The following is a 21,717-nucleotide window of genomic DNA, read 5'->3' as shown; positions in this document are numbered from 1 at the left end:
ACACCACGAAAGAGACGAGGATGAGGAGTCAGGCATCAGTTGATCCTTGTTTGGCAGGAACACCAAAAGCACTGCAGGTGTTTCCTGCAGGGAATACCATAAAACGTGAAGTGGGAAGGAAGCGCACGTCTGCAAACCCAGAGAAGCTGGCGCATGTCTTTTTAAGAAATGTGTTTCCTTTTCACACATGACGGGGTTCACTGGAGTGTCCAGAAATCAGAAACATCTGCTGTATAGTATGTGAATCACTCCTGCGTTTGCAGCAGAGGGGTGGATTTTTTTGGGGGGGGATTTGCCAGCCCTATAATAGAGTGGCACAAGAGTCTCATCCAAGGAATGACATGATCTATGTCACCTTGGCTGTGTTGCCATAGGTCGACCCTCCCACCTATCCCTATGCTGTTCTCTTACACCCTTCCCAGGGAACAGAGGTACAGTAATTCACCGCTTTCTCTGGCCCACACCACCACGGCTCTCCCTTCCTCCACCCCCTGCTCTGGGATTCCCAAACCCGATTGGTAGCCCTACCAGTCACTCTCCCATTAAGGCTGTCAATCTGGAAAAGAAAGAAAAAAATATGCTAGCAAAAAGAAGACAGTTGTGGGCTCTGGTTTTTCACACTGCAGCGTCTCAAGTTCAGCACTGCCCAAACTGAACGTGATGTCACTCACACAATTAGTAATTTTGTGAATTGTTTTTTTAAAAAAAGGAAATAGCAGCTACTGTGTGCTTGCCTTCCCACCCCCGATCCAGGTCGGGACTGTGCTGTCAGGGGAGCAGGGCTTTAACTCTGTGCCCTGACCCTGTTCCAGTTCTGATCAGTCCTCGCACCTCTCTGGCTTCTATTTGGTGAAAATGGCAACATCTCTTTTGGGACAAATAGCAGCTGTGGGAAAGCCTGATCCAAATGGGGACTGTGGTTAAGGCCCCACTGTCTTCATGTCACGGTCTAAATCTGAATTTACTTCCCCCAGCTGAAATATGCTTTGTTTTGTTGTTTTTAAAAATCACGTAACTACTGATAGCATGAATAATACCACGACTGTTTTTTTGGCCCGAAAGTGAACTTCGCTTGCCAGCTCTTTAGCCTCAAAGCTGGGACATATTTCGTTCTGGGAGGAAGTGAAGGAAATGCTTTGAGATTGCCTAGTTGCAGCCACATGACTGTACGTCCTTTATAAAATTTGTGGTTGTTTTTTATAATCTGTATTTTATTTGAATTTTTGTGTGTGTGTGAAAAAAGTTGCTTTTTCCTTTTTTGTAAGCTGCTGTGAATGCCAGTGTGATGTATAGGCAGTGTAACCCCCCTCCCCCAAAAACCACCCCCTCACATTTAAAATAGATAAATAATGAACACCCAAAGCACTTCCACCATCACGGCATCAACACCATACATTCAAAGCACTTTTAGCACACATTTAAAGCACACCTATGGCTACATACCTGCCATAATTTTAAAATACATGACCTCCTCCCGAGAATCCTGGGAACTGTTCCTTACCCTTCACAGAGCAACAATTCCTAGCACTCTTAACAAACCACAGCTCCCAGGATTCTTTGGGGGCGAGCCATGTGCTTTAAATGCAATTTAAGTGTATGGTGTCGATGTGATGACACTCCCCAGAAAAAAATGGAGGGCAGTGCCAAGGAAGGCTGAAGAGTTGTTCCATGTGCTTCATGTGTGCTAGTTCACGTGCTTTAAATGTGTACTAGGGGGATGCAGGTGGCACTGTGGTCTAAACCACTGAGCCTCTTGGGCTTGCCGATCAGAAGGTCGGCGGTTCGAATCCCCGCGATGGGATGAGCTCCCATTGCTCTGTCTCAGCTCCTGCCAACCGAGCAGTTCAAAAGCACATCAAAGTGCAAGTAGATAAATAGGTAAACGGCATTTCTGTGCACTCTGGTTTCTGTCACTGTGTCCTGTTGCGCCAGAAGCGGTTTAGTCATGCTGGCCACATGACCCAGAAAGTTGTCTGTGGACAAACACGGGCTCCCTTGGCCTGAAAGCAAGATGAGCTTCGCAACCCCACAGTCGCCTTTGACTGGACTTAACCGACCAGGGGTCCTTTACCTTTACCTTACCAAATGTGTGCTAAATGCGCTTTAAATGTATGTGCAGGCTCCTTCGCTGCCTCAGTCTCTCTTCTTGCCTCCTCATGGCCAGCCTCCTGGACCTGGCAGCTGAAACCACCCAGCACTTGTGGGACAAGAATGAACGGGGGGAACATTTCCCCTCCACAAATACATCTTAGGTTTTGGGGGCGGTGTGCTTGTGGGTGGGTGGGTGGTTGGGAAGAAGTCCCGCAGGCTCCTCTTCACATGCCTGTTTGAACCCAAGGTCCTGAGGGGGGTCTGCTTTCTTCTGCGTTTCACTCTTCCTCTGTCTCTCTGTCTTTCTCTTTTCTGCCCCCAATGCTGGGCTGCAGTTCTCCTCACTATGCATGTCCTGAGGTGATCAAGGTAAGGACTCAGGCCTAGTGCCCACACCCCTCCCCTGCCTTGATGGCATCTCCTTCCCTTCCCTCTTGCCCAGGGATCAAACCAGGGGGTCCGTCAAGCCTGGCCCCAGGCTTCACTTGGGTTGGGGTAATGGCTTCCCAGTCGTATGTCATCATCTTCTACCCATTTGCCATGGAATAAGCCCCATGGATCTGGGTGGGGCTGATTTCTCAGTAGGCATGCATAGGATTGAACGGTTGGTTGCTTAATTTGTTAAAACAAGAAAGTGGGGAGCAGTTTTGGTTGACTTAAAAGGAGACTCTGTTGAATCAGTCAACGGATTTCAGAAGTGGGTCGAATTCAAACCAAACTAGTTGCACTTAGATCCCATTTAAATAGATGTGAAAAGGTATTGGTGATTGACTTAACACCCATTGATTCCAGTGGGACTTATGGGCAACTAACTCACAGTACAATCCTATGTTTGTCAACTCAGAGGTTAAGTCCCGTCAAGTTGAATGGGAGTTCTTCACAGGTTATAGCAGGGACGGGGGGTCAAATGTGGCCCTCCAGGCCTCTCTGCCTGGCCCTCAGGGCTCTCCCCAGGCCACAGTCCATCCAGAGCCACAGCCTTCACCAGACATGATCCACACCCTCCTCAAGTGTTTTTGCCTGGCTGGAATTTGTCCTTGGGCTCTGGTCATGCTTCCTGTTTGGATGGAGGATAGGGAGATGGGTGTGGAAAATAGCCGTCTGCAGAAAGGCAAATTTCACATGTCTTGGTCTGCCCACTTTTGCCTCTGGCCCTGCCCAGCCCTGGCATGTGGCCCCCAGAAGGTCGCCAAGAAGGAAAGGCGATCCTCGGGTTGGAAGAGAGGTATATAGGATTGTAGCATTTGCGTGGACCTAGTTCAATTTTTCTTCCTATAAGGACTTAACAAACTGCAGATAGCAAGCAGCATTTTAAAAGAGAGACCCCTTCCTATGTACGAAAGGTCATGTATCCAGGATGGTGCCTGGTGCGATTCAGGCTTGTGTAATTTAATAATGGAGTAAAGTATGCCATTTTGTAGAACGATTCCCCCCACATATTCACATTTGTGTAAATTTAAGTGAGTAATTAATTGATTAATCAACTACAATTCATATGATAAATTTACCTTTCCCTTTTTTAACTTGGCGACTGCTCTAATTATATGTGGGGTTGGACAGGGGAAGGTGTTTTTGGTGGAGACTGGTAGTTGCTTGTCTCTCATCCCTCACACCCTTTATGACTGGGAAGGGGAACCTGCGACCTGCCTCCAGACAGGGTTGGACTACAACTCCCATCAGCCCTGTCCAGCTGACCAGGGCTGATGGGATTTGTAGTCCCACGATATCTAGAGGTCCATAGGTTCCCCATCCCTGCTTTAGTAAGGCCTTGCTCTGTACAATATGGTAGCTTCTTCAGAAAAACTTCAACTGTCTTAAAGCAGCATAATCTTCATTCCAGAGCCGCTAGATCTGAAATTTAAATTCAGTGACCTGGAGGATATCTACTGAATTCCTTCCCGCAGAAATAAGATGTTTTTGATGCTGGGAAGAAGCACCACCCACTTGTGAAGAGGGGCAGAGTCGCCCTCCTGGTGCAGCTCACCTGGACAAGGCTGGGTCAGGGCGGCTGCAAGGTCGGGTCTGCAGGGAGACACTGGGGGAAGTGCCCGATTGGCTCTGTCGGCGTGTCATTCACACAGCCCAGCTGTGCCACCAGCTCATGCCAGCCCTGTCTGCATAAGCTGCAGCAAAGCCAATGTTGAGAGGGTGGCTCTGCTCCACTACAGCAGCCACTACTGCTTGTGGAGGATATTGGGGAAGGGGAACATCAACCAGTCCTGGAAGATGGGGAGATTTTGATCCCTTCTTGATGGCCATAGACAGGAGCCGGGAGACACAATAGAGCTTGCTGAGTAATGGACCAAGTGAGGGCAGGTGGCGAGAGACAAGGTTCTCTCATCCTTGTAGAGATATATCCCCTTCCCGCCTGTTCTTAGCACTTGGGCGAGCCTTCCACTCTCCACTCTGATTTCTTTATTGTCTGTCATTCATTCCCAGCCAAGCTTTCCCTGTCCTGCCCCTGCCCTCCCAAGTTGCCAACCCCACCAAATCTCTCTGCTCTTCGCTCCTTAGGGGGAGAAGTACGATGGACGTCGCGCTGACATGTGGAGTTGCGGAGTCATCCTCTTTGCCCTGCTGGTGGTAAGGCTTCTCCCCAGTAAATTGCCGGGCTATTCAACACCCCCTGCCCGCCCCCTACCATGTTGTCCTCGCTGTGGCAAAGGTGTTCCAAGCTTGCTCAGAGCAACCTATGTCCAGTGCTGGTCCTACTCAGAGCAGACCTGTTGAAACTAATAGACATGATGGACTGAAGTTCACTGATGTGAATACCTCCAGGTATTGTTGGACTTCATCTCCCATCAGCCCCAGCTGGCACGACCGATGGTCAGAGATGATGGGAGTTGTAGTCCAACAACATCCGGAAAGCCACAGGTCTCCCATCTCTGAGTTGCATGTGCTTTATTTATTTACAAACACATTTCTGTGCTGCCACATCGCAAAGTATTGGGGTGGAGCACAACACCGAAACATAAAACAACCATTGAAAACAATAGAGGTGACTATTAGCTAATCGAAAAAATAAAAATGAAATGGTTACAAAGGCCTGCCAGTGTAAAAAGATCTTCAAGATCTACAAGTCAAAAGCGACAGTGCCTGATGAACCTCTCCTGGAAGGGACAGGTGGCACTAAGTGCCCAACATCTAGAACTTGAATTTAAACGCACCCCCCCCCCCCCATTCTGCATTTGAAATCTCAATACTGAAAAATCTGTTAGAGCTTTCATTTTGGGGTCGGTTCTCTCGCCCTTTGTCCTGCAGGGAGCGCTACCCTTTGACGACGACAACCTACGCCAGCTGCTTGAGAAGGTGAAGCGGGGGATCTTCCATATGCCCCACTTCATCCCACCCGACTGCCAGAACCTCTTGCGGGGCATGATTGAGGTGGAGCCCGAGAAAAGACTCAGTGTGAGTAATCCCAGCGGTGCAAACGCTGTTAAAGTAGGGTTAGGGGAAGACATTTGATTCATTTTTTTCTTTAAAGGCAAATTCACCTGATCTGCATTTTCCAAAACAATGTATGAACCAAGAGACAGCCATCTTTTTGAAATTTGCAATTCTCTGAATTTTGCAGTGCACTCCTGCAGCTGAGTAATGTATTCGGAAAATGCATATACTAATGTAAGATGTGTATAAACATTTACAAATATATTTAAAATTTACAGAATTGTAGTTGAAAAAGGATTTACCAAAAAATGCTTTTTTAAAGACACGCTTTTCATGTATTATTGTACACATTACTTCAGTTTTTCCAAACAAATTACACAGACTCACACATTTGTGCAAACAAATTACACAGAAAACAATGGAGACAAAACAAAACAAAAAGAAGTAGACATATAGAGGTATAACCATCTATAAGTGTCTGTCTGTGTGTGTGTGTGTGTGTGTGTGTGTGACATACAAATTGCATTATATTAGGGAAAATATAAGTACTAGAGATAATATGCTTTGCAAAAATGTAGATATTAGGATAAATTATTATTATTAATCTAAATTGTATGATCTTCGTCCGAAGATCATAGGGCAGTTCACAACATGAGAAAACAAAATACATAATAAAAATAAGAACTGGAAACTAATTGGCAGCCAGTGCAGTTGGGCTAGGATTAGTGTTATATGCTTAAACTATATTACCATGGAGAGCAACCTGGTGGCCAAATTCTGCACCAGCTGAAGTTTCCAAGCCCTATAGATAATGCCCTGCAGTAATCTAACCTGGAGGTTACCAGAGCATAGATGACAGAAGTTAGGTTATCCCTGTTCAGATAGGGACACAGCTGGGCCACCTGCACTCTGTGCAACTGAGGCCACCTGAGTCTCGAGCAACAGCAAGGGATCCAAGAGTACCCCCAGGCTGCATACCTGCTCCTTCAGAGGGAGTGTGACTCCAAGCGCAGGCAACCTCCCACCCAACCATTAACACCATGATGAGTTTTCATGAGGGCTTTTAAATTGCCCCTTCCCTGCAAAGTGATGCAGAAATGTGGGGAGCTGAACTTAAGACTGGACAAATCAGAAACTAAAACTGGTAGATTTGCCCATCCTCAGTTGGAAGCAAAGCAATAACACAGTTTTGGGTGGGGAGCTCTTCAGTTCCGACATCCACTTTCCTGGGACTAAGCCTCGCCAACCTCAGTGAGGCTTTCTTTTGCGTAGACTTGTAGAGGATTGCATTTACTGTATAGATGATTTAGGGAGAAAAAGTTTCTAATGTTGTTGTTTCCCCCCCTCCATGTGGCGACTTTAGCTGGAACAGATCCAGAAGCACCCATGGTTCTTGTGAGTACCTCCAGATCCTTCTTTTTGATTCCCACCAAGTCTCAATATTTTCTGGCTTCACTGGGTGGAGATATGTGTGTATGAGGTGGGGGGCACATGGAGAAACTGAACCCAGGAGATGGGCAGAGTATAAATAGTTTCTCAATCAAATACATCCCTGGCAACTGTGACCCTTCCTCTAGATCAGGGGTTTCCAAACTTGGGTCTGCAGCTGTTTTCAGACTACAACTCCCACCATCCCTAGCTAGTCAGGGATGATGGGGATTTTAGTCCAGAAATGGCTGGAGACCCAAGTCCGGGGAACCCTGCCCTAGATCCATCTCATTGATGTCTGAGCTTCTAGCTTAAATGTGTCCAAACATAGCTTTGTATCCATGAGCGCCAGAAAAGCGAAAGTCATATTCATTATAGTGCGTTTGTTTTATTTATTTTTGGCTATAAGCTGTTACAACAATACTAAAATGCTGATGCAAAATAGAATCCTGAAACAGTATTTCCATAGGTACGTAATAAATAGGTTCTTTTCTGGACCCTAGATCATGACAAAAGCCATGCTTTGTTATACATACAGTATTAATTGTTATACATACAATTAATTGTAAAAAAATTACATGGGGGGGGGGAGCGACAACCCAAAACCCAACCTCAAAACTTGACATACACATTCCACTGTGAAAATATATAGCCGGGCTGGCCAGCATTTGCCAACCTGAGGTTGATAGTCGCCTTTGGCCAAACCTTACTTTCCTCTTGGTGGTCTGTGCTTCTTTTCTCCCAGGGGAGGTAAGAATGAACCAGAGCCAGAGCAGCCGATTCCTAGGAAGGTGGCCATCCGACGGATTCAGTCAGTCAGCGAGCTGGACCCCGACGTGCTGGAGAGCATGCACTCCCTTGGCTGTTTCCGCGACAAGAATAAGTTGAAGCAGGAGCTGCAGACCGAGGGGTGAGAGATTGGGCACGTGGCTGGAATGGGGAAGGAGAGCCTGTCTAACGTTTTGCACATTGCACTGTGGGGATGCACCGAACTAGTGGAGGAATGCTTTGGGGGAGGTTTTATATTTATTTAATTGTATCTCACCTTTCCTTCCTCCTTGGAACCCAAGGTGAGATACGTGTGTTTCCCAGGGAGTCAGCTATCCAGGCACTGACCAAAAGCCAGACCTGCTTTGCCTCAGCAAGATAGTGGTCTCATGTGCTTCAGAGCTTGTGACTGGTGTGTAAAATGGTTTGTAGGCAGCTTAGGTTCCCTGCTAGGAATTGGGAGCTATAGGAGGAAGGGGGCTTCCAGACAGCTGCTGTTTGGGGGTGAGATTCCATCATTTGCAGGCAAATTCAGGTTTGCATAATTATAGTTGATTGGGACATTCTGAGCAACAAACCCACTTCCCACAGAGATTGGACTTTCTGCAAGAAGGAAAGTGACAGGAAAAGGCATTAGACAATGTGGAGTAACACTTGCTTTTCTAACACATAGTTTACTGGTGCTTTAGAACTTTTTTTTTATCAAACATAAACAATAAAGCTGGAGCACCACTTGCTTTGATGTATCATTATCTAATCTCCCTGCAAACAAATCAGGATGAATGCTGAATGAATAGATTTTCTGGAAGTTCCTGAAGCTAGGATTGTTCTCACAGAGAAATCTCAGCACTCCTGCAAAACTACAGTTCCCATAGTTCTTTGAGAGAAGTTGCAACAGCTTTTGCACACTGGATCAAACTGCCCATAGGTTTGTGTAATGGGTTTCTACGAGAGGTGAAGGAGGGCTGAGGTTTGGTTCTTGGCAAAAGCACTGATGAAAAACAAAAGAATCAGGAAGCAGCAGGGAGAAGGTATTAAGCATAAATATTTGGGTTTGTAGGGAGGAAGCTGCTGCCTGCATCCTGACCCTGTTCCCTCAATTCCCCCCCCTCTCCACTTCAGGGAGAACCAGGAGAAAATGATCTACTATCTGCTCCTTGACCGCAAAGAGAGATATCCCAGCTGCGAGGATGAGGATCTGCCTCCGCGCAACGATGTTGGTGAGATGTCAGGGAGCCCTTTCCCGACACACGTCAGGGTGCAGGAGTGGGAGGCTTGTTCCCAGGAATCCCAGGGAGATGCCATCAGACACAGTTCTGCCGGAGGATCCAAAAGACATTTTCGGAACACCCTGGAGCCCCCTTCTTAACAACGGCCCTTGAGAAAATGCTGCTCCCTCTTTCCATGTTTCATTTGGGGATTTTGTCTGTGCTGGGGAACCTGGAAAGATCTGAAAGGCAATGAACAGGTGTTGTCACCTATGCAGCTGGGTGTGAGGAACTTTTGGCCCTCTCCCACCTCCCTACCCATTGGCCCTGCTTGCTCAGGCTGATGGGAGCTGTACAGTGGTACCTTGGGTTAAGAACTTAATTCGTTCTGGAGGTCCGTTCTTAACCTGAAACTGTTCTTAACCTGAGGTACCACTTTAGCTAATGGGGCCTCCTTCTGCCGCCACGCGATTTCTGTTCTCATCCTAAAGCAAAGTTCTTAACCGGAAGTACTATTTCTGGGTTAGTAGAGCGTATGTAACCCGAGGTACCACTGTAGTCCAGCAACATCTGGTTGGCCAAAGGTTCCCACACCTGCTCTAAACTACTCTAGGGTATAGTCCTTGAAGACATTCTCCCCCAAGTATCCCACTGTTGCCACCTCATCTAAGCGAGAGCTGGATTTTTGTGCATCCCATCATTGAATGCATTGCAGACTTCTGTTGGTGCCCTGAGAGAACTGCATTTCTCATCACCCTTACCCCCTCGCCCAATAAATTTCTGTCCCTGGCCGAGTGAAAGCAGTGTGTGTGTTTGAGAAAGCAGAGGTTGGATGGCCACCTGCCCTGGGTGCTTTAGTTGAGATTCCTGCATTGCAGGGGGGTGGACTGGATGACCCTTGGGGTCCCTTCCAGTTCCACAGTTGTATGATTCTAAGACAAAAAAAAAATTCCTTCCAGTAGCACCTTAAAGACCAACTAAGTCAGTTCTTGGTATGAGCTTTCGTGTGCATGCACACTTCTTCAGATACACACGAAAGCTCATACCAAGAACTGACTTAGTTGGTCTTTAAGGTGCTACTGGAAGGATTTTTTTTTTTTTTTTTTTGGACTATGGCAGACCAACACGGCTACCTATCTGTAAATGATTCTAAGAGAGAGAGGGGGAGGGAGAGAGAGGTGGCATCAGAGTATTTGGAAATGTGGCTCTCTTCCTCTGAGTACTGAAGTACTGCCTCTCTCCCCCACTCCCCCATTTATTCTAGACCCTCCTCGGAAGCGAGTCGACTCGCCCATGCTGAACCGACACGGGAAGCGCCGACCTGAGCGGAAGTCCATGGAAGTTCTGAGCGTCACCGATGGCGGTTCTCCTGTTCCGGCCCGACGGGCCATAGAGATGGCACAACATAGCCAGCGGTGAGTACGTGTTTAGCAGCAACACTTCCGCAGCCTGGCATTAGGAGGCGCCATTGCCTTTTTTGTGTGTGTGCTTCCTCTGCTCCTGGAACTGGGAAGTGCAAATATTTTAACATTTGGTTGCCATCCAGTGGCTGCACGAGGAATTCAATGTCTGTTTACTGGACTAACAAAACTTTGCTGTCTCTTGCTGGTAGTTGTATGCAGAGCAGTTATTTAGCCGCCTCTGGCTCTTTGTGTTAACATTTCATTTTTAATACTTAGTTTCTGCCAAGGAGGCAAACAAAGAGTTCGTTTAACGCTTTCATGTCCTGTTCTTCAGATGTTAGAATTGCCCTTGTGCATTGTTGATCTTTGCTGCCCCTGCTGGTTGTGTTGAAAATTGCACAGAAATGCAGTGCATTGCTCCCCTTACTGCTGTTTCTGCAAAAACATTTTTGTGTATCTCCTCCTGCTTTTTTCCTGTGTGTCTCATCTGACCCCCAAGACGGTACTAACCTTCAATATGACTTTCTCCCCAACCAACAGGTCTCGATCTGTAAGTGGTGCCTCCACTGGCTTATCCTCCAGTCCGCTCAGTAGCCCCAGGGTGAGTACCTGAGATATTGGAGAAATTACAGCGTTGGGGAAGGGAAACAAACATTAGGGGCAGAAGACTGGGTGGTGGGTGTTGTGGGGCATAGGGAAGGGAGGGAGTGGGTTTTGGAGGGACCGGGATTTGGAAACAGATCTGCAGATCCAGCAGCCTCATTCACATCTCATCTTGCACTCAGTTCAGGTTGGTGAGGGGAGGGAAGAGGTGCTCAGTCAATCGCTGGTTTTCCTGACAGTGGGGCTTGCATACACGGCAGGTAGAAAATTAGCCAAGTGCATATCACTCCCCCATGCACCCCTCTCCCCCCTTATTGCATCGCCATGCCAGGAGAAAGCTGGACCTGTTGAATTGCCACCTGGAACCTAGCTTTCAAACATGCCTGGCCTCTGTCAGTGAAATATAGTAGTGACCTTAAAGAGAAAAGGAGAGAAGACATGTGTAGACTTTGATGAGGGATGTCAGAGAGAGAGAGGGGCTGTGTACACACCACACATTTAATGCACACCCACACCCACACACCCTTGCAGAATCTTGGAAACTGCAGTCCATGAAGGGTGCTGGGAATCGTAGCTCTGCGAGGAGTAAGTTACAGTTTCCAGGATTTTGGGGCGGGAAGCTGTGTGCTTTAAATGTATGGTGTATATGCAGGTAGGGTTCGATGAAAGGGACAGGGCTCAAGGTTCTGTGGGAACAAGAGTTTGAGGTGGGGTGCCTTGAAAATGTGGGCAGGCCCACAGCTAGATCTGGAAAGTTGGAGGCAATGGGAGAAACCAGTTTGAAGTGATCAAAGGGAAGGCAAAGGGCCAAACTAGGCATGGCATTAAGCACATGATCTGCCCATGTGTGTGCTTGGTTTCTAAATAGCAGCTGGTGGGGGAGGGGGGAATCAAGATCGGGATCATGGTATGGGAAAGAAGGGATTTAACTGTTTACTCCCCCCACAGCCCTGATCTAAATCTCCCCGCTCCCCTGCATGCAGCTATTATTTGCCTTTGCTGCTAATTACAGTTTTTCTCCTGGGGTAACAAACAGCAGCCCCAGAAGAGCAGGGCAGGGAGCTCTGGATTAGAAAGATGGTGGGGACACGGGGTCAAATTTCCTCCCTGTCCCAGATCACAGTGCTGATCCAGACCACAGAACTCCACCCCTCACCCGTGCACTCTGTGCCTGAAATTTTGTAAACGAAGGCATGCATAAGAGGTTCTGCTGTGTGTGCTTCATGCCATGGTTGGTTTGGCTAAAAGTAGCAACAAGCTGTAGGCTAGGTAGCATTTGGCAGTGCAGCATGTTGGCAGTTGTGGAAGTAGGCAAAGCCCTTTATTGTTTGGAGGCAGGTTCTTTGTTGCTACTAGCTGCACAGAAGGCAGAAATCGAGCTGGTGCAGCTTTGATCAGCACGACACCTCCATGCCAGTGAAGACCTCAGCCCTTGAACTGCAGCCTGCCACAAAGTTAGTAAAGGTACACAGAAGCAAATGGGGGAAGAATCCCTTAGAAGAGGAAGCTTATCTTTGCAGTAGGCTGGCTGTTGAGGGTTTGACTGCCTCTAGGGTGAAGGGCAGGTTCCCTGTGAGAAAGGGGCAGGGCAGCCTTCCCCTGGTGCCTTCCAGCTGATGCAGACATTCCCTTGATCTCTTGGGCCTCCTGTTTCAACTGCTGTTTTAAAGGGATTCCTCTGTTAAAACAATCATGCACATTTATATTTTAATATTTTAATGGGATTGTTCTATGCTGTATTTTACTTGTGTGTTTTAAAAAGTATGCTGCACTCTAACCATTGTGCAAATGGGGTTATATATGTTTTGTAAGCTGCTTAGGAGCCGCCTGGATCTTAAGCAGCATGTAAATAAATGAAGATGAAGGTTGATGATGATGCAGACCAGCTCTGGCTCTCTCATCAGTCCCAGCCAGCTTGGCCAGTGGTCAGGGATGATGGAAGCTGGAGTTCAACAACACCTGGAGGGCACCAGGCTGTGGAAGGCCACTTTCGGGCTTGGAGCAGCTGCTCTGTAGGAAAGGGTGGCTGTTTGCGGGAGGAGGAAGCAGAGGGCTGGTCTCCCCGGGAGGCAGACAGGCAGAGGAGGACATAATATCAAAAAATCCCCGTGGAGAAGCGATGGAGGGGAGGTGGAGTAGTGGGTGTCAGGTTTGCTGCAGCGCTGGCTGGCTGGAGGGAGATAGGTAGTCTTTGGGCGCCACAGATATCCCCCCAAGAATGCAGGGTAGGCTTGCCGTGGAGCAGGCAGATCCTTACGAAATCAGGCCATTTGTCACGCCCCCGAGTTCTGTCTGGGCCACAGAGCGAGAGTCTCTTTGGGAGCAGGCTTGTGGGGCTGTCACCTGCCATTACTCACCCCCCATCTCACGGCTCTCCCCTCCTCACCTTTCTTCCTCCCCCCCACTTCTCCCCACACCCAGAGCCCCATCTTCAGCTTCTCCCTCCCATCGCCTCCCCCGGCCCCTGCGAAGACTCAGACGCTTCCGGCCAAGGGCAGCCCGGCAGGGGAGCGGGCCCTGCAGAGCCGGCGCTCCGCCCCTTTCCCCTTGCCCCCCAACTCTCCGCCCCCTCACCCGCCCTCCTCTCCCCGCTGCTTTTTCCCTTCTACTAAACCCCCACCCAAATCTGTGCTGCAGGTCACCCCCCACCCCTCCCCTCGGGGAAGCCCCCTCCCCACTCCGCTCGGCACCCCTGTGCACACGCCCAAAGAGAGCCCCAGCGGCACCCCCGGAGGGACGCCGCCCAGCAGCCCGGGCGTGGCGGGCGTGGCCTGGAAGACCCGCCTGAACTCCATCAAGAACAGCTTCCTGGGCTCCCCGCGCTTTCACCGCCGGAAACTACAAGGTGAGTGGGCAGTTCCGCCCCCTGCTGGGGAGGGTGTGTGCACAGGTGCATGCGGGCGTAGCGGTTGTGTGTGCCAAAGACAAATCAAGGTATAAAAGCAGTGTTGACAAAGGGATTGTGAGTGACCCATCCTTAACACATGGCAACTTTGCCCCCTGTAAGGCAGTGTGTGAGATGTTCTGTGTGAGCATCTAAAGCACTTTCCTGCGCATGTGCAAGAGCAGTGAATTCTGGCAGGCAGAGGAGCATTCAGAGGGTACAGCTGCATCAGGACTGATGTGTGCCTATGGCTGGGGACGATCGAGAATAAAAGGGAAAGAGCACAGAGAGCGTTCAAAAGGGCGCGCACGTATGAATGAAACGGGAGTTTGCATAATGCCGTTGTGCAACAAATTGTTTACATGAAGCTGAACCTCTGTGGTCCAGCAAACCAAATCTTTATCTCTCCACCCAATGGGCCAACTTTGACAAGTGGGCAGGACCACAGATGTCATAACGATGTCAGGGATCTATGATTCCGGGGGAAGCTAGCTTGAGCAGCAGAACCAGGCAGGATGAAGTCCCCAACCATCAGCTGATGTCATCCGCCTCTTGGGATGATGTCACCTGATTGATAGGTGGGTGCAATTTTGGGGGGGAAACAGCCTCTTGGGCTAAATTGGAACCCATGGCAGGCCAAGGCTGGCCTGTAAGGTGGAGATTTTCCATCCATGGTATAAATTACATGTCAGACAAATGTAAGAGAGGGATGGAAATAGGAAATAGGAACCTGGGAAGCTGCCTCATACTGACTCAGAACACTGATTCCCCCTAGCATTATTGCCTACACTGACTGGCAGTATCTCTCCAGGATATTGGGCAGAGAGACTCTCCCGGCCCTCCCTGGAGATTCCAGGGACTGAACCCAGGACCTCCTGCATGCAAAGGAGATGCTCTACCACTGAGCTACGGCTCTTGCCCAAGCAAGACTGTCCTAGCCACCCCTGCTTTTGTCCTCAACATCCAGCAGCAAGTGCAGCTTTGCTTTGAAGCACTGGAGTGGGTGGGAAGGGGGTCACGCACACTCCTGTTTTACATTTCATGTTTCTCCTCCTCGCCCTGCAGTTCCTACACCAGAAGAAATGTCCAGTCTTACTCCAGAATCATCCCCTGAGTGAGTATCAGAAGGCAGTGGCAATAAGGAAGGAGACGAAAATTCCTTTCATTTTCCTTCTCTCCATGTTCTTTAACTTCGTTCCTTACTGGATGCAGGGTTGTACTTAGGAGTTGGCAAGACTAGCCAAGGGCCCGGATCCAGGGTGTGTGTGCAAAAATGGTGCTTCTGTACTCTGGCTTAGAGTGGCTGGGAGTGTGCATGCTCCCTGGGCCACTTCTCCACTGCTCTGGGCAGCCAGGCAAGGCACGCAGGTTCTACTGGCAAAGGGACAGGGGAATCGATAAATCTCCTTGCCAAAAGCACAAGGGAGCTTCTGACTGGATGGCAATTTGATTCCACAGTAAATGTGTGGTTGTTGGCACAGGGGGGATCTAAATCTCCCCACCCTCCACCTGCACCAAGTGGACTCATCGGAGTCAGACACAGGCCAGCACGGAGAATGCAGGTCTCCGTGGCCAGTGAAGTTAACTCTTTAATCAAGGAAACTGCATAGAACACAGCAGCACTTCCCAGTAAGTCTTGTCCCTCTGGAGCAGTTGCCAGGACTGAAGGTCCCTGCCTTCCACCCTTTCTAAGGCTCCTCCTTTCTCGGATGTTTTCCAAGCAGTCTCAAGCTGCGTCTGTACAAGTCTGGCCTCTGTTCTGCTCTCCTCATTATTCTGAATGTTTTTGCAGCAGGAGAAGGAGACTCCCTGGATTCTTCATCAGGCTCTTGCCCCCTCCCCTCCTCTGCTTCATCCTCAGAGTCTGAACTGCTCTCTGTCACAGGCTCTTCCTGCTCACTAAACCCTGCTGCCCCATCAGCATCCGGCACCTACTCCCAATCCTGTTCCTCTGGCCTCTCCTCAGTGTCCCACTGCCAATCCCTGTGCTCTGAGCTTTCCTCTTCCGGAGTTTCCTTTGGGGTTCCCCAGCTGGTGCCTCCCACCTCTCCTCTTCGTCCAGCCAGTCCCTGACAAATGCTTTTGTGGTTGTGCAGTTGCCACAGGCTCAGGCTTCACTGGCAACATGTGGGCACCTCTTCTTCTTTGCCGTGCTTCTTTGCAGGCTGTCACAGCTTTCCTGTTCTGCTTTTGCCCCTTTCAGACTAGCCAAGAAATCCTGGTTTGGGAATTTTATCAACCTAGACAAAGAAGAACAAATTTTTGTGGTCATCAAAGACAAACCCCTGAGCTCCATCAAGGCTGATATCGTACACGCCTTCCTCTCGGTGAGTGCTGAAGGCCCAGGAGGGGAAGAATGTGTGTGTTTGGGGAGACTGTGAAGAATAGGATATGGAGGCAAGTAAGACAGGCCTAAAAAGGGACACGGGTGGCGCTGTGGGTTAAACCACAGAGCCTAGGACTTGCTGATCAGAAGGTCGACGGTTCGAATCCCCACGACGGGGTGAGCTCCCATTGCTTGGTCCCTGTTCCTGCCAACCTAGCAGTTCGAAAGCACGCCAGTGCAAGTAGATAAATAGGTACCACTCCAACGGGAAGGTAAACGGTGTTTCCGTGTGCTGCTGTACGCTGGCTCCCTCGGCCAATAAAGCGAGATGAGCGCTGCAACCCCAGAGTCGGTCACAACTGGACCTAATGGTCAGGGGTCCCTTTACCTTTACCTTTAAGACAGGCCTACTGGGTGCTGACAACTGCAGTGGAATTAGCAGGACCCTGGGAAGGGATGAGTTCCATCTGTGGTTTGTGGATAAAGATGGGGGAGAAATTAGAGATTCCATTCGCCTTTAAAAGCAGGCTTACAAAATCCACACCTTCCAAATTGATACATGAACGAAATCATGGTCAACTTTCAAAATTCACACTTCTCCGAATTTTGAAATGCCATTCTCCAACCAAGTAAGGTGTACAAAAATGCATATATGTTAGGGTACAGTGTTAAGGTGGGTATGCAGACATTATTGAAAAGTACAGGGGAAAAATAGGGGAAGTTGCTCTGCAGAACTGTGTATGCTAGGCTAAAATTTGGAATGAGCAGGTGTATATTAGAAGGAATTCGGACTAAAATGCTGGTGAATTTTCATAAGGACTTTTTTAAAAAATAAAAAAAATTAATCACAAGCTGATGTGAAAATGGGAAGACTAGAAAAATGAGAAATTGATAGAAATGGATGGACCGTTTTGCCCAGTGCTGCCTGTAGACTGACATCTCCTGCGTTCCATCACATTCACAGATCCCCAGCCTGAGTCACAGCGTTGTATCCCAAACAAGCTTCCGGGCCGAATATAAGTCGTCGGGTGGCCCCTCTGTCTTCCAGAAACCCGTCAAGTTCCAAGTTGACATCAGCTACTCCGAGGGTGGGGAGGCGCACAAGGACAGCGGGATCTACTCGGTCACCTTCACCCTCATCTCAGGTGAGTGCCCTAGGATCCTCCTTTGAGTGGCCTGGGGGATTTGTTGTGTTTACTGGACACCTTTAATGAGAGAAAAATCACTATTGGCATTTATTAAGGATTGAAAACTTCTTACTGGCTTTTTGTGTGAAAGAGAAAATGAACTTGTAATATCTGGATATGAAGATAGGGGAAAAATTGGTTTATAGAAAATAGAGTAGTTGGATGTTTTTGAGTGAATGCTATATTTAACTGCAGGATAGAGAACCAGAAGTATTTTTTTTAATCTTTCTTCATTTTTTTCTCTCTCTTCTCTCTCCTCTATCACTTTCTTTTCCTTTTTCTTCTTCTTTTTGCTTCCGTTCCTTTTTTAGATTAGATTTCAAAAGCATTTCTTATATTCTGGTGTATTATAAAAAGATACTTTGTATTGGGTATGAGCTTCTGTATATCTTTGGACAAGTATTAATAAAAATAGATATTTGTGGGACAGCGGAGAGTTGATTGGATGCCTCCTATGTCCCTCTCTGATACAAAAACCTAATCACCTTTCAGTCTCTTGGAGATGTGTACACTTTTTCTATTTACTTGGGAGTAATTTAAATAGTGGCCACTAGATCCATTGAAAGAAAAATGATGTTTCCAGCTGTTTTAGTAGAAGAGATAGGCCATACCCCTCACAGGCTTAAATTTCCCGGGGTTCCCTGGGACCCCCAGGAAAGGACTGTTTTAAGAAAAGCAGCTTCCATTATCATTGCAAACACATGGCTGGAAATGTATGAGCAAAGTCTCCTGAATGGCTATTATTTTGGGCCCTGTAACTTGCCTTTCCACATGATATCTCCCTTCTTTGAGGCTGCCAACTCTGCCTTCAAGATCCAGTTAAAGCTGATTCCCAGTTGCTTATTTGCAGTTCCTGGGGCTTGACAAGAGGAGCAACACATGGTGCTGCTGAATTCTAGGGATGTCCCACAGAGCTAGTGGGGTTTTGTTTTTAATGTTTGGTAGTGGGTTGTGAACAATGCATGGGAGATTCTCACATGGGGCACGTGTATCTTACTATTTTACACCAGCTTTCACCAGTTTTGTGGTTTCTCCCAAAGAGTCCTGCAGAATTCATAGTTTCACGAGAGGGCAAAGAGCCCTGTATAGAGATCACTAGCGCCTTGCATGAAACAGCTACCTTTTAAACCAGCTAGAATCTGTAATGTAGATATGCCCACAGTGGGAAAGGGGATCCCAGTTCCCTTGGAGGGAAGATCAAAGTTCATTTACAGGAACTTCAAACACCAACCTCTCCAGAGGCAACATAGCACCTATCCCAGAGTCTAAAAAGGCACCAGCGTCTGACTTGGGAATCCAAATTCATCCATTTCACAGTTGTTACTGGCATATTGAAGTGCTGAAGCGAGTAGACTATGAGTGTGTGTGTGTGTGTGTGTGTGTGTGTTTAATTTATTTATAGATAGGGTTGTGTGATGGTGTGAGAGAGAATGGTTTTTAAAACAGCAGATAGCACTTCAGACAAGTTTGTTCTGGATCCCAGAAATAAGCAGTTTGTTCTAAAACCATATATTGAGTACGGTGTCTAACAAAACAGAGATGTTAAAGCCTTATTATCTTTAATATTAATACAGTCTTAAACCCACCCATACAGAGTTCAGCATGAGCTTGGTTTTAGGATCTGCACTGCTTATGAGGGCATCTTCCCACCATGCAGCCCTAGCAGTGTCCTGCTCCTGGAATCTTGTCTTTTGGAGGATCTCCAGGAGCCCCTGTTCCTTCCTGACCCTGAATGCCTATGTCTCATTCTTAGGTCCTAGCCGCCGGTTTAAGCGAGTTGTGGAAACAATCCAGGCGCAACTGCTCAGCACACACGACCAGCCTTCTGTGCAAGCCCTCGCTGGTAGGTGTTTGAATGGGTTTGCTCGACCTTAGATGGATGCAGTCTAGCAATGAGCAGTGTGCTAGCCACTGCTCTTGCCCATACTGGTTTTTGTCAAGAGGCATTTTCTGTTACCTGTGCAAATATTCTCTGTCCTGGTGGTGCAGCTGCTGCATGGCATCTCATCTTGTCCTCTTACCTCTAGACCGTTTGCTGCAGCACATTAACAAGGCTACTTCTTTGGAATGGGGTATCTTGAAATTTAGGGCCCCTGGTTGCATCTGCAAAACTTTTGGTGCGGTCACACTGCTTCATTTCCAGTCAGTAACTTCCTGCTGGAAGTGCCTGGCATGCACTGGTCCATGGGGTCACGAAGAGTCGGACACGACTAAACGACTAAACAACAACAACAACTTCCTGCTGGAAGCCCATAACGCTTTATACCACAAACGTTCTGGTTTATTTTTGTGCCCCTCCAGACAGCAGTGACATGGTAGCATTAGGGAAGGGCCATAGCTCAGCCCTAGAGCATCTGCCTTGCATGCATGAAGTCCCAAGTTCAGTTTCCAGGGAGAGAATCCTGCCTGAAACCTTGAGATCTGAGCAGTGGTGTGACTTGATTTAAAGCTGCTTCCTATATTCTTAAGCAGGCATAGGTAAACTTGGCCCTCTAGATGTTTTGGAACTACAACTCCCATCATTCCTAGCTAACAAGACCAGCGGTCAGGGATGATGGGAGTTGTAGTCTCAAAACATCTGGAGGGCCGAATTTGCCTATGCCTGTTCTTAAGCTTTGTAGAACAAACTAAAGCAGATGAAACCCACCTCTAATGCACTATTATTATGTGAAGAACCTGTTGCAGAACACACCCATATTTAAGCACCATAGTTACTAAGGGACAGGAAGCAGGAGAAAAGGTGCTGTTGGATCTTGGTTGTTCAGAGCAGTTCCAAAGAGTATGTGTGTGTGACTGCTTGTGAAATTCCCCTGATTTTGCTTCTCTCCGCTTCCAGATGAGAAGAACGGGCAGCAGTCCCGCTTGCCAGGCACTCCAACCCGCAGCTGCCAACCGTCTCGGCGCTCCGAATCCGACGTCTCGTCCGAACACCATCGACGCGGCTCCAAGGACAAGAAGCTTGTCTCGTCCAACGGGACTCAAGTCCAGCAACCACCACCCCCGTCTCCACAGCAGCCGTGACGTCTGGGGCAGGGGGGCAGCCTGAGGGCGGCTAGGGGGAAGAGCAGCCGAAGGAAGCCCACTCCGCGCCCCTGGAAATAGCTGGCAGCCGCTCCAGATGGACAGGAGGAGCCAACGAACCTGGATGGATGGGTAAAAGGCCCTGCACCAGAGACGCAGGCAGGGGCGGGGCAGGGCAGGGTGGGGTGGGGGTTTGGTCCAAGTTTTAACAACTCCGTCTCACCCCACCCCCTGGGGCGGAAAGTCGCCATCTTGGGAGCGGCCCATACTGTGAACTTGTAAATAGTTAACAACAACAACAACAGAAAACAAATCTACAAAAGAACCGAAGGGAAAGAAAAGAACAAATTATGGAGACAAAAAGAAAGGATGGTGGACTGGAAAAAGAAAAGAAAAGAAAACAAACAGAGGGGGGAAGGAAGAGGAGGAGCAAACCGGGCAGGAGCCGGTGGGGTTTGGGGTGGGGGTTTAATCCTATCCTTTTGGTTGGGGGTGGGAGTGGGAGGGAAAGTGGGTGTCTTTATTTACTGGAGCCCTTTTCACAGACTCCCTCCTGATTTCTGTTTTGGTTTTTTCCACAAGACATTCTCTTTCTCCTGCTTTTCCTTCTGTGGCCTCAGAAGTAGTACCCCCCCCCCCCCGTATTCACAGGTTCATGGCGACAGTGACTAAAATCAGGAGACAGAACTAGTAGCAGAATTTTTGTTGTTGCTTTGTTTGTTTTTTAACAATCAAGCGGAATATAAATTTTATGAAATGGATAAATAAAATTGGTTGTCGCAGGAGAGAAAGTCAAAAACGTTTCCCTTCTGTTTCAACTTCTCTTTTAGTTTTCCTGCTCTGAGAAACTTAATAAGGCTAAAGAAAGAAAAGCATTATCGCCAGTTGGCGTAAAGCTTAAATGTTCATTGGAACAGTGTTCAAAAATCAGAGTTTGAAAAATCCCACCCTCCAAAAAAATCTGAATTTCTGAATATATGTGATTTTTTGGGGTGGATGTGTCTGGTTGTAACTATTAAAGCAGTTTACTGAGAACTTTGCAAATTTACACAAAGGAGCAATTTGAAAAATGCATTTAAGGCCAAAAATAACTTTGAAAGCTCTGACAATGTCAGCAATCCGTTTTTTAACAAATTGCTACTTTTTTTTTAAAAAAAAAAAGGGTGTTTGCTCACCCACCAGGAATAGTCAACAACATTCCCAAATTACCATTCTTCCGTGTTTTTAAAATATAGCCAGTGCTTTGTTTCTAGAAAAATAGGTGCCAGTACTCAGCATGAGTTGTTATATTAAGTGCCACACTTTTTAACAATAACAAAAAGAGGCACTGGTACTGCATACCCTTGAGTACCCCCCCAAAGAAGTCAAAGCACGGCTTACGGCACAATGTGACCGCTTGCATTTTCCATTC

At 47.9% G+C, this 21,717-nt stretch overlaps 1 protein-coding gene across 9 annotated transcripts in view; it reads left to right on the top strand.

Moving 5' to 3' along the window:
* BRSK1 (BR serine/threonine kinase 1) overlaps positions 1–21,433 on the top strand; it is a 51,342-nt gene extending 29,909 nt beyond the window's left edge. For 7 of the 9 annotated variants that reach the window (XM_083707873.1, XM_083707875.1, XM_083707881.1 and 4 more), the window contains 14 exons: positions 2,427–2,460; positions 4,606–4,674; positions 5,353–5,499; positions 6,842–6,873; positions 7,652–7,816; positions 8,797–8,894; positions 10,147–10,297; positions 10,826–10,886; positions 13,310–13,733; positions 14,838–14,886; positions 15,976–16,099; positions 17,063–17,243; positions 19,039–19,128; positions 20,122–21,433. In XM_083707873.1, the coding sequence (XP_083563999.1) occupies positions 2,427–2,460; positions 4,606–4,674; positions 5,353–5,499; positions 6,842–6,873; positions 7,652–7,816; positions 8,797–8,894; positions 10,147–10,297; positions 10,826–10,886; positions 13,310–13,733; positions 14,838–14,886; positions 15,976–16,099; positions 17,063–17,243; positions 19,039–19,128; positions 20,122–20,306 (1,810 nt within the window). In that variant the 3' untranslated portion in view covers positions 20,307–21,433. The remainder of the gene's footprint in view (positions 1–2,426; positions 2,461–4,605; positions 4,675–5,352; positions 5,500–6,841; positions 6,874–7,651; positions 7,817–8,796; positions 8,895–10,146; positions 10,298–10,825; positions 10,887–13,309; positions 13,734–14,837; positions 14,887–15,975; positions 16,100–17,062; positions 17,244–19,038; positions 19,129–20,121) is intronic. The other 2 variants (XM_083707874.1, XM_083707880.1) reach the window with 2 other exon arrangements.
* The last annotated feature ends 284 nt before the right edge of the window (positions 21,434–21,717 follow it).

Source organism: Podarcis gaigeae (assembly GCF_964106915.1).
Source record: "Podarcis gaigeae genome assembly, chromosome: 13".
Taxonomy (NCBI): domain Eukaryota; kingdom Metazoa; phylum Chordata; class Lepidosauria; order Squamata; family Lacertidae; genus Podarcis; species Podarcis gaigeae.
Note: the sequence above shows the minus strand (reverse complement) of the source record. Positions and strands in the feature narration are given on the sequence as shown.